Consider the following 11877-nt stretch of genomic DNA (forward strand, 5'->3'; position numbering starts at 1 on the left):
CCTTGACCATCACCTGCATAGAGTTCACCCATCCAGGGTCTGTAGCTGGTGGGCTCTGGATTTCCACAAAAATGACCCACTTTGCTGTGGCCCCAAGCTCTCACCAATAGCCCATATGACGTCTTCATGTCCTTCCCTGCAGGGGACCTCAGTCTTGTCCTTCAAGCCCAGACCCTTTCTATGTGGCAGGAGATGGGGAAGGGATGAAAAAGCAGGTGTGTGCACACTCACACACACACATGCACACATAGACACTGAGACACAGACATACCAATCCCATAGGGCCCAGCCCAGTTCTCTGGGGCTTTATTATTGGGCAAACATCCTGACATTTGGAGCACTCCCATGGGCAGTCCATAAAGTCAGTGTCCAGGCTCTGCAGACATGCCTGGTGATGGTGATGGTGCCTCCACGCCAGGGCAGATGGAGGGGCTTCTACTCTGTCCTGTCCCCTGCTGGATCTCGGGTGCCGGGCTCTCTCCCAGGGGACTCAGATGGAGCCAGAGGCCAAGCTCCCAGCTAGAGCTGCCTGGGCCATTCAGACGGTCGCCTTCAGGGGCACGCTGTCTGCTGGTTGATCCGGGTCCTTCTTCCTTGACATGGTCCAGTGGGTGAAAATGAGGATGAGGAAGATTCCTGTGGGGCCCAAGAGGGATGGATCAGGCCTCAGAAGGGGCCGTGGGACTTGTTCATCACGAGGGACTTCCTGTGATTGGCATTGGATTAATGAAGAGATGAGTTTCCTGGACAGCATCCTGAGGCTGGGCTGGGTATGACTCTGTGGTGGTGCCTGGAGAAGCTTGACTCCTCGGCCCGCTTGGCCCCTACCCCTCTGAGGCTGACCCAGTATACTCAGCCTCCAAAGTCCCCTTCTCTTGGGGACATCGGGGAACCAGTAAGTTGGATCCCAACTCCATGGACCTCCAAGAGAAAGGCTCATCACAGCAGTGTGCTAGAACCAGCAAGTAAAACCAGCAAGGAGAAAATTTGAGGGGCTAAAGAAATAAAGGGGATAGAAGGGGTGGCTTAGACTGATGCAATTAGGCTAGAAAGACCTGGGTTCTGACTGTGTAACCTTGGACCAGTCACTTAACCTCTCTGAGCCTCAATGACCTCATCTGCAAAATGGGGAGATACCAGGATCTACCTCACAGGGTTGCTGGGAGGATTCCCGGCAATAGTCCCTGCCACACAGTCAATGTGCAATCATGTGACCATAGATGCTACTATCAATGATGATGACAATGACTATGATCAAAGGGCAGGTGCATAATGACAAGGAGAGTTGGGGGCTTCCTTTTTCAGAGCTAGGGGCACCCTGGGGACAAAGGTGTTTATTTGGAGGCTGTGGTTCCAGACACCCATCGCCCTCGCCCACGCAGGTAATGTCCAACCTCCATTACCTATTGCTACCAGGGTGCCTACAAGGATGCCCACTGCCGACAGCTTCGTGGGCATGCCCTTCATGCGGCCCACCTTGCGCATGCACTGCCCCTCCACGTTGCAGCGACACACGATCACTGAGGGGAGAGGGGAGGAAGGTAAGGGTAGGGAGGGGAGGGCTCCCCAGCTGCTCAGAGCCCCCAGCCCAGCCACCTGGCTGATATGTGTGTGTTTCTGCACATGTGTGTATTCACGTGTGTGTGAAGATATATGCGCTAGCCAGGCGTGGTGGCTCACACCTGTAATCCCAGCCCTTTGGGAGGCCGAAATGGGTGGATCACTTAAGCCAGGAGTTCGTGGCTGACATGGTGAAACCCCGTCTCTACTAAAAATACAAAAATTAGCAGGGCATGATGGTGCACACCTGTAATCCCAGCTACTTGGGAGGCTGAGGCAGAAGAATTGCTTGAACCTGGGAGGCGGAAGTTGTAGTGAGCCGAGATCATGCCACTACACTCCAGCCTGGGTGACAGAGTGAGACTCTGTCTCAAAAAAAAATGTGTGTGCCTCTGTGCCTGTTCCTGTGTGCCCAGGTATGTGTGCCCAGCCATAGGTGTGCAAGTGTGCACAGGCATGTGCTGTCCACATGAGCAGCCTGTATGCATATGTACCAGCTCCCTCCCCTTGCATCCCAGCGGTTCCCTCAGGAACTGCAGGCTGCACCCAAGCCCAATCTCACCTCGAACCAGGAGCTGCCACATCTGGGCATTGTGGCTGACCACCACGGGGATTATGTGTTCACGTGGCTCCACCCAATGCAGGGCCAAGGTGAGGTAGGCATGGGAACCTTTTGGGACAGCAGGCAAAGACCAGGGTCACCAGCCTGGACAGGCCCTCTGGGGGCTGCTCCCCCTAGGCCTAGCCCCACCCCCATGGTAGAAGGGTATCTCACTTCCAAGTGACACCCCCTCCCTGCCTTGGCCACAGCCTCCCTCCCTTTCCCCAACACACACCATTGAGAGTCTGGAGGCGCCAATCCCGTTGCACCGTGGGGTTGGGACCAAGGGTGAAGCTGTAGGGACCGTGCCCACTGGCCAGATCGGGGTCCTTGCTGGGTCCACTCACGATCAAGCCATGGTCTTGGCGGGGTGTGCAGAGGTATTGGGAGGGCACAGGGGCAGGAGTCAGGGCTGGGGCAGGAGGGGCCTTTAGGAAGTGGATCACCAGGGGTGCAGAAGCGCTCAGTCTCGGCTCATCTGCAGAGGAGGCAGTGCTGAGCTGGCCAAGTGTTGTCAGGGGGAGGGTGAGCTCTGAGGTCCCTGGGCTGCTCCCACAGCCCATGAGCCTCGCCTTATAGACTCCCCTGCCATGCTCCCTCCATGCTTCTCTCCACCTGTCATCATCCCCATGCCACTGTGGACATCCCTGACTTTGGCGGAGCTCACTGCTGCTGGGTCTGCCCTGTATCACAGCCCAGCTCACAGTTGAAACCTGCCTCCCGGGGCTCCCCACCCCAGGGCCAGCTCTCTGTCCTGAGCAGTGTTCAGTGTCCTCCACACCTGGCTCCAGTGGCCCATTCACTCCAGCACTCCTTCCCCAGGGGCAGCCCCTGGTCCTCCTGCCACCTCCCCGGCCCTGTGCCAGTCCCTGAAGCTGACACCCTGAGAGGCCCTCCAGCGGCTAAAGGACAGGGCTGGGAGATTTTGTGTGTCAATCTAGGAGAATGGTCAGAGAGGGGAGGCAGATGCCAGACTTGCCCACCGGAGGAGTAGATCCATTCTCAGAGAGGAACATTGAACCCAGCTTCATATCTGCCTCTCCTGCTTGGGGCTGGGGGTTGCCAGTGACGGTCTCTGGGAGGAAGCTCAGTCCTGCTGTCTGTCTGTCTGAGGTTTGTACCCCCTCCCAGGGGCTCCCATCACTGCCTGGCCATACCTGTATCCTGGGCCTCCACAAGCACGGTGTAGGTGTCCCCAGGCTGGGCGCCCTGCAGGGACTGGGCGGTGTGCACCTCCCCGGAGAACTTCTCAATGCAGAGCCAGCCCTCTGAGTCATTGACTAGGGAGAACCTGCTGCCCAAGGAAGGAGGTGAGGAGGTACTGGGACTACATATAGGGTTTTGTTCAGAATCCCCCAGGGCTGTGTGACTTGCTTAAATTCCACACCCTCTCTGTGACTCAGGGGCCACAGCAAAGCCTGGGGGGCCCAGTCTCTCTCTCCAGCTTCAGGATTTGTTGTTGTGGTGGTGGTGGGTGTGGGATGGAGAACAGATCACGTGGGTAAGGGAGAAACTCTCAGAGCCTGGGAGGCCCATTTCAACTTTGCTCACTCCAGGTCACCCTGCAAGGGAATCAGAGTCTAGGAACAACCTTGTCTGTCTGCAATCTGTTGCGGGGCATTGGAGGAGGGCCTGGTCCTCCCTCCAGGTGCTGAGGCATAATCTGAGCTCTCATGGGGTCCAAAACACCCCTCTCCATGCCCCACCCTGTCCATCCAGCCCCGATCCCTGCCAGGAGTCACAACCTTGGCATTTGCCATAGTATGAGAAATTTTGCAGGCCATAGATAATGTGAGTCCCCTCTGAGGCCCTGGGGTCATCCCCAAGGAGCAGGGGCAATCCAGTCCAGATAAGGGGCTGGGATTTTAGCTCACCTGAGGGTTCGGCTGATGGGGTCGGAGGGCTGGATGGTCAGCAGGAAAGAGCCGGCTGGGGCACTGATGGGGACACTGGCTTCGTAGCTCTCCTGGTCCAACTTGGGGGGTGGCATCACTCTCTCCACCAGCACAGTCACCGTGGCTGTGGCTCCAGGGCCTGGGCCTGGCCCCACCAGCTTCACCACACTCCGCACCACCACCACCACCTCATGACTTGGAGCTGCCTCATAACTGAGGTTCTGGAACCAGGAGGCCCAGGTCACTGTGCGGGCCTGGGCAAGGCACACGTGCATGCATGCGTGCATGTGTGGGCCCCTTTCCCAGCTACCCAGGCCCTCACCTTGCAGAGTCTGAGTCTAACATGCCCAGAGTCTGGCTCCCAATCCAGGCCAAAGGTCCCTTCTGTGTCTCCCCTCTCAATGGCAAAATCCATGAGGCGGAAGGAGGGCTCGAGGTCAGCATCAGTGGCTGTTAGCATGGCCACCAGAGTCCCGGGTTCCACATCCTCAGGGAGGCTTATAGGCCCAATCTGGAGAAGGAGGAGGGATGGTGAGCCCCCCACGAGCATCCTTCCCAAGGCCTTCTCCCCTGCGTCTGCTTACCTGGGAAGTGATGAACTCAGGGGCATGATCATTGATATCTGTGACTGCAACTTCGACCTCACACGTGCTGCTGAAGCCTAGGGCAGAGGTGGACGTGTTGGTGAGGTCAGGGTAGGAACAGAGGGGACAGGGGGCCTGGGTCACCAATCAGGGCACTTACCACCCTCTGCGCCTGCCAGGTCCATGGCCAGCACCAGAAGCAGGATGTTCTGGCCTGCTCGGAGTGGGAGCACCCCCAGTGTCACACTGCCTGAAGTGGGGTCCACCTGGAAGGCTCTCCCCTCTACCCCATCCTCAGGCTCAGGGCTCAGGAGCTGATACACAATGTGGGAATTGGGGGAGCCAGGGGCATCTGCATCCTCTGCTGACAGTCTAGTCACTTCAGTACCTGCCAAGACAGCACCCGCCTGGATAGGACCACAGCCCAGCCTGGAGACCTTACCCCACCCACTCCTTATTTTGTGCCAAACTAAACTGAACTTGAGCTCGTGTGTGTGTGTGTGTGTGTGTGTGTGTGTGTGTGTGTGTGTGTGTTATGGAGGGACATTGACATGGGGGCCTGAGGCTGGGTCCTTATCCCAGAGAAGAGCAAGACCAGGTGGTTAATAGAGACTTTGTCCCTCTCCCATCCCGTAGCTCACCTGGTGGACTGAGCTCAGGGATGCTGACTGCGGGGTCACGGGGAGGGCAGATAGGCACGTTGTCATTCTCATCCATCACCAGCACGTGCAGCTCCAGAGGGGCCGCATAGTCCTCGCCATGGGAATTCTGAGCCCCCACCTGGAGCAGGTACTGCGGTGGGCAGTAGGGGGCTTCAGGTCAGTACCAAGGGCAGCTCCAGCCTTGCCTGGTTCTGAGTTTCCTTCCGGTGGGCCAGCTCCAGCTCTTCGGGGCTCTTTCCCACTGCCTCAGCCTCTGTTGTAGTTGTGACACCCCCAAAAGCCAACTGGACACTGACCAAGCACCCCCAGCCTGCATCCCTGGCTCCCCGTTCATATCACCTCAGCCTGGGCTTCTCTGTCCAGCTCTCTGGTCACGTAGAGGTTTCCCTCTGCATTCACTTCAAAGGGTCCCGGGGGATGGCTCTCCAGGTGATAGTGCACATCACCCCCACTCCAGTGTACCTGGGGGGGACACCCCGGGCCAACGGGCAGGAACAATCCATGTCAGCCTTTGCGCCCCATCTGATTACTCGTTGAGGAGCCTGAGCCCCAACTGTGTGACCCAGGCAAGGTGCTGCCCTCCCTGGGCCTGGAGTCCAGGTGGGATCCTTCTGTTCAGGGCACATGTTGTTAGTGGCCTTGCCCTGATCCAAGCCTGGACCCTGCCCAAAGTGCCTGAGTGACCAGGTTACTTTATTTTCTGCCCTCTCAGCCTGGGCCTGACCCCAGGGCATTCCTAGAAGAGGCCTGAGACATTCCTGGCCCGGGGTGACAATCCCCATGGCAGCAAGAGATGGCAGCTGTTCTCTCTGAGGAAGCCCTGGGCAAGTTCAAGAGGTCAGAGCACAGAGTCACGCCTGCTAGAGGATGGCAGGGCAGGCGAGGGGCTGTGGGCCTGCGTCCAGGGCCTTGAACACCCCAGTCCACAGTGGGAAGTAATGGGAAGAGTGGAGGGAGGAGCACGGGTCATGTGGGTTCCAGACCCAGCCCCCAAATATCCATGAGACTCGGGCCTGGCTGCACCATCCATGGGGCTGCTTCAGCCACTGACAGCCACTTACTCACCTGGGCCATGTGGTGCGGGTATAGGACTTTGAGATTCTCTGCCAGGTGGATAGGCTCTAGGGGCACCCAGGTGTTCTCTATGATGGAGACTTCCACAGTGGCAGTGGCCTGGTGGCCTGAGGCCTGGTCACCCATGTCCTTGACCTGTACCAACAGCTGGTAGGTCCTCTCCAGGGCGTGGTCAAGGCTGGTGCTCCCTAGAACAGGGAGGATGGTCAGCTGAGCAGGCAGCCAGGGAGCAGGGGCCAGGGCATCATTCTCAGCAAGATACCAGACACAAAACCAAGCATACAGCAGGTGATTGGGATACTCTCTTGGCCAAGGGAAGAGAGGAACTTTAAGCACTGTTGTGAGCCTCCAACAAGGACATGACAGTTTGCAAAGCCACCTCCATATCTCTCCACACAACGAATGCGTGATAGACTAGAGAGGTAGGTGGATGACCAGGATGAGAAGGTGGGTAGATGGCAGATGATGGGTTGGTTGGATGAATGGGTGGTTGACTTGGTAGGTGGATGGGAGTTTGAGTGTGTGAATAGGAGAGTGTTTGGATGAGTGATGGGAGGTTGGATGGACTGTGTAGGTTGTTGGGCAGTAGACGGGTGAATGCGTGGCTGGCTATGATGATGCCTGATTCACTTTTCTTTCCATCCCTAGTTCATGCCTCTGGTCTGAGCTTCCAGGTCCAGGTCTCTTCTGCCATCAGTCGCAAGGTTGCCCAGCAGCATCTTAGGCTACAACCCCTTAGACTGTTCCTATCTTTGTCCCTTAGGCCCAGGTCTCCGTGGAGTGTGGAGCTGAGGCCCTCCTTTCACACCATTTCCTAGCTCTCCATGCCTGGCCCTGCCTCCACAGCCCCCTGCCTTGTTGCTGTCTCCACCTAGAGTGCCCTTCCCTCCCTTTTTACCTCTCAAGCTCCCACCCATGCTTGTCTTATGGTTCAGATACCGCCTTCTCCAGCTTTCTCTGACCCTCCCTCCCCAGCACACCCTGCTCGGGCTTACCCTTGGGGCTGAGGGCCAGAGCCCCCAGCCGAGGCTCCAGCTGGAACATGTCTGGGGAAGGCTGGGCTGGAGCCTGGCTCAGGATGTGGAATCGAAGATCCGAGTTGGCTGTGCCTGGCTCATCCCGGTCTGAAGCCTCAAGGAAGAGGAAGGGGATGCCTGGTTCACGGTGGGAGGGCAAACTGTAAGGGATAGAGAGGGTGGGGAGAGTCTCCCATGCCTCTCCTATTTCTCCTCTGTCCTTTCTTCCCTATCCATCATCACATCAGGACTCTGGAGATGAGCCACGGCTTTTCGTCCTACTTCCCAGATGAGCAAACTGAAGCCAAGAGTGGATGGCACCCTCAGTGGAGTAGGGAGGAACAAGGTGGGACAGAAATGGTACAGGATGGGCCAGGTGCGGTGGCTCATGCCTGTAATTCCAGCACTTTGGGAGGCTGAGGCAGGCAGACCACCTGAGGCCAGGAGTTCGAGACCAGCCTGGCCAACAAGGCGAAACCCCGTCTCTTTTAAAAATACAAAAAAAATTAGCCAGGCATGGTGGCGGGTGCCTGTAATCCCAGCTACTTGGGAGGCTGAAGCAGGAGAATTGCTTAAACCTAGGAGGTGGAGGTTGCAGTGAGCTGAGATCGCGCCATTGCACTCCACTCCAGCCTGGGTGACAGTGAGTCTCCATCTCAAAAAAAAAAAAAAAAGAAAAAAGAAAAAGAAAAGAAAAGAAAAAAGAAATGGGACAGAAATGGCTGCCCTGTCCTATGCCAACTGTCTGGCCATCTCTTCGCTCTCTGCTGTTCCATCAAGGCCCACCTGACCTTACTGTAAATTGGCTGCCCTGGTCACTCACCAGGCCTGGTACCCCGGCTCAGCCGAGCTCTGTAGATGGCTTGAGAGAAATGGGGCACCTGGTCATTCTCATCCTTCACATGCACAAGCACAGGCTGTGGACCCCACAAGACATGTCCATCCTGCATCTCCAGGGTGACCTGGCAGGGAAGGGGAGTCAGCGTCTGGCCCTGCCTTGCCTGCTCTCCCCTACACCTGGCCCAGCCATACCTGTAGCTGGTACTCTGCCTGCTCCTCTCGGTCCAGGGCCCTGGTCACCAGCAGGAAGCCAGAATCTGGATCCATAGCAAATGGGCCCTCAGCTGCCTTGCCTGAGTCCCCTGACAGCACCATCCGGCCTTCAGGCCCCTCACGGGGCAGCGGCAACTGATGGAAATGAACAGAAGTGAAGGGAGCGGTGGCCAGGCCTGGGAGATGCCCCTCCTCCACCTGATGGCCTCATTTTACATGTGGGGAAACTGAGTCTCAGAGACATCTGGCTCCTGTCTGAGGTCACACAGCCAGTAAGCATCAGGACTGAGACTCAGAGCCAGAACTCTTTTCCCTGGACCTGATGCTCCCCAAAACTCTCTGCCCTTCTTTCTGAAGCTTGAAACCTCACCACCGAGATTTTGTTCTTTAATCTAAAGCTCTGCTCTCCACTAGGATTAAAATCTGTTAGTCATTCCCACTGCAGGTTGAGCATCTCTAACCCGAAAATCTGAAATCTGAAATACTCAAAATCTGAAACTTTTTGAGCACCAATATGATGTGACAAGTACAGAATGCCGCATCTGACCTCATGTGACAGGTCACAGTCAACACATAGTCAGAACTTTGTTTCATGCACAAAATCATTAAAAATATTCGCCCAGGAGCAGACTCACACTGGGCTCTTGGCCCCTCAAGGATTCTATCGGAATTTCACCTCTGTACTGTCAGCTCCTTCTCGCCATAGCCTCCCCAGCTCGTAAATCCCAAAGTGGTAATCCCAGCACTTTGGGAGCCCAAGGCGGGCGGCTCACCTGAGGTCAGGTGTTCAAGACCAGCCTGGCCAACATGGAGAAACCCTGTCTCTACTAAAAATACAAAACAACAACAACAACAAAAAAATTAGCCAGGAGTGGTGGTGTATGCCTGTAGTCCCAGCTACTCAAGAGGCTGAGGCAGGAGAATCTCTTGAACCCAGGACGTGGAAGTTGCAGTGAGCTGAGAACATGCTACTGCACTCCAGCCTGGGCGACAAGAGCGAAACTTCGTCTCAAAAGAAAAAAAAATGTATAACGTTACCTTCAGGCTATGTGTATAAGATGTATATGAAACATAAATGAATTTCGTATCTAGATTTGGGTTCCATTCCCCAAGATATCTCATGATATATATGCAAATATTCCAAAATCTGAAAAAAAAAATCCAAAATCTGAAACACTTCTGGTCCCAAGCATTTCAGATAGGGGACACTCAACCTGTGTAACGTGTACACACTCTCTGGAAAGCAGGATTTCAAACAGAAACAGCAAGAGGAAGGGTGCCAGAGGAAGGAGAAGCAGGACTTTGTGGGGAGGGATCCCCCCGGCCCCAACCCCAGCTCTCCGGCTCACCTTGGTCAGGTATAAAGGGAAATTTCCACCATAGTTTTCTGGAACTTCCACAGACAGCTCTGCAGGCTGGGCCTCGGGGAGAGCCTGTGGGAGGATTCTCACCTTGTCACCAGGCTCTATCTTCCTGCGTGGGCACTGGGACCCAACAGAAGAGCGGAATTTCTGCCCCTTCCCAGGGCCTGGCTGTACCTTAGTCCATCCGCCCGCGCTCTGGCCTTTGACCTCCTCATCCCACAGTAGCTCTATAGTCCCAGCTCTGATCCCTCCCATGCCTTGCACTGTTCTCACGGTCAGTGCAATTGGTCCGGGTGGAGTTGGGGACAAGGGTGTCAACCCCCAAGGCCAAGACCTGAAGGAGAGGGGGCAGGGTCCAGCTCACCTGGGGGACGGAGACACAAAGCAGCCACAGCCAGGCAGGGACCATGGTCAGGACAGGCCTGAGGGACACGGCAGTGAGGATCCAGCCCAGGTGGGTAGGGAGGGGCTTTCCATCCCACACACACAACTAGTGGGATCGTACTGCAGACTAGTCTTCTATTCCTCCCCTCCAAAGGAGCTGAGGCTCTCCATCTCCTGCAGGGTAGTGCCCTGCTCCTTGGCCAGGCCCACCAAGGCCCCCAGGCCCAGCCACCCTGCTTCTAGGCTCTTGGCCCATCAAGCGCTCTATCAGAACTTCACCGCTAGACCTCCAGCTCCTTCTCACCATAGCCTCCCCAGGCCGCAGATCCCAAAGTGGTAATTTTCTAGCAACCCCCCAAATCACAAAAGTTTGAAGCTGGAAAGTTCCTGAAGACTTGGAGGGTCACTTCCTGAAGTCACCTCTTGTTGCAGGCAAGGCCTGAATGCTGGGGTCTGGCCAAGGTCACAGAGGACTTGACCACAGGAGGAGTCCTCCTAGCTCAGGGCCTGCGGGACTGTCCTGCCTCCCACTGCCACCTTCTAGACAAGGAGAACCCCCGGAGCAGGAGCCCGGCCCTTGTCTCATCATTTTCCAGCCCTTGTCATGGAGCTGGGCAGGCAGAGCAGCGACAAATCGACAACCCCTCTAAGATGAGGCCCGGGGAATTCTTTCCCAGATGGCGAGGACAGGGCAGTGTTTCTCCTTTCCCCACCACCAACCTCAGCCTCAGCCATGCCCTCCCCTCCACTCCCAGCCCCTCACCCTCCAGCGCCCAAGACTGGCTCCCTTGGTCCAGCTGCCAAGCAAGAGAGCTCCTTCTCCAGGGGGCTCTGGCCAGGCTGGGCTGGGTGGGGCAAGGCAGGGCACTTGAGCAGGTAGGAGGGTTCAGCCACGCTTGCTCAGGAGTGGAAAAGGCCACTGGGCCCACAGCAGCAGGCCTGGCCCCGCCCAGCCCCCCAGGTTACTCATTGACTTTGGAAAGCTAGGAGCTGCTCAGCATCCGTGACTGCCAGCTCCAGGAGGTGGGGAGATGGTTGGCCTGGCACTCCCTCGACCCCAGCACAGCCCAGGAGGTATTCCTTGGCCCTCTGGGTCTGGACATTACTTTTTCTGTGGCTCCAGACTTGGTCTCACTTATCTCCCAGGCTCCAGTGTCTGCAGCCACACCTTTGCACACTCTGTTCCTTTTGCATGGAACACCCTTCCCACTCATTCATCTGTGTGGTAAGCACCTGCTCATGCTTCAGTGCTCAGCTCAAATATTCCTTTTTCCAGGAAACTTCCCCTATGTTCCCAGGCTTGTTCAGGAGCCTCCTCTGGGAATGCCCCTCCCCCTCACGCCATGCCATGTGCTATCTCTATTAATACACAGAGGACACCAGCTTGTCGTTGTCTGCCTCTTCCATTAGACTGGGAGCCCTTTGAGAGCAGAACTCATGGACTCAGGAATGACCTGGCTCTCATTCTGCCCCGGCAGCTCCCCATGGCTTGTGGAACTAAGACAAGGAGCTGGAGGTTGCAAAGGATGGGTGAGCAGTACATGAGTGGAAGTGGGTATTGGGGTTCCAGACCACCCCCCCAGGGGGACCTGTGGTGGGGGAGTGCAGCAGCCTATGAGCCCCCGAAGTCCTTACACTGGCCACTCAACAGTGACAGGGCTGAGACAGTGGGCAGTCTCATGCC

At 56.5% G+C, this 11877-nt stretch overlaps 1 protein-coding gene across 1 annotated transcript; it reads right to left on the bottom strand.

The window, feature by feature from the left end:
- Positions 1–268: 268 nt before the first annotated feature.
- Positions 269–11059, bottom strand: CDH16 (cadherin 16). Its single transcript, XM_004057782.3, has 18 exons — positions 10957–11059; positions 10174–10231; positions 9795–9878; positions 8425–8580; positions 8216–8354; positions 7372–7530; positions 6368–6564; positions 5642–5764; positions 5282–5432; positions 4801–5028; positions 4641–4717; positions 4379–4567; positions 4036–4277; positions 3319–3452; positions 2397–2639; positions 2123–2230; positions 1404–1520; positions 269–636 (listed from the first exon to the last, which is right to left on the bottom strand). Exons 2-18 carry the CDS (start codon positions 10216–10218, stop codon positions 539–541), a joined length of 2490 nt encoding a protein of 829 aa, XP_004057830.1. The 5' UTR covers positions 10219–10231; positions 10957–11059; the 3' UTR covers positions 269–538.
- Positions 11060–11877: the final 818 nt, after the last annotated feature.

This window comes from Gorilla gorilla, chromosome 18 (assembly GCF_029281585.2).
Source record: "Gorilla gorilla gorilla isolate KB3781 chromosome 18, NHGRI_mGorGor1-v2.1_pri, whole genome shotgun sequence".
In the NCBI taxonomy this organism is placed as follows: domain Eukaryota; kingdom Metazoa; phylum Chordata; class Mammalia; order Primates; family Hominidae; genus Gorilla; species Gorilla gorilla.

What these genes read in the sequence shown, in the direction of transcription:
- CDH16 (XM_004057782.3), bottom strand. Translation starts at nt 10,218, where the DNA reads ATGGTCCCTGCCTGGCTGTGGCTGCTTTGTGTCTCCGTCCCCCAG. An exon ending in TCCCTTTATACCTGACCAAG is followed by an intron (nt 8,581 to 9,794) that starts GTGAGCCGGAGA and finishes CATTTCCATCAG; the next exon opens with TTGCCGCTGCCCCGTGAGGG. An exon ending in CTGAGTTCATCACTTCCCAG is followed by an intron (nt 4,568 to 4,640) that starts GTAAGCAGACGC and finishes CTCCTTCTCCAG; the next exon opens with ATTGGGCCTATAAGCCTCCC.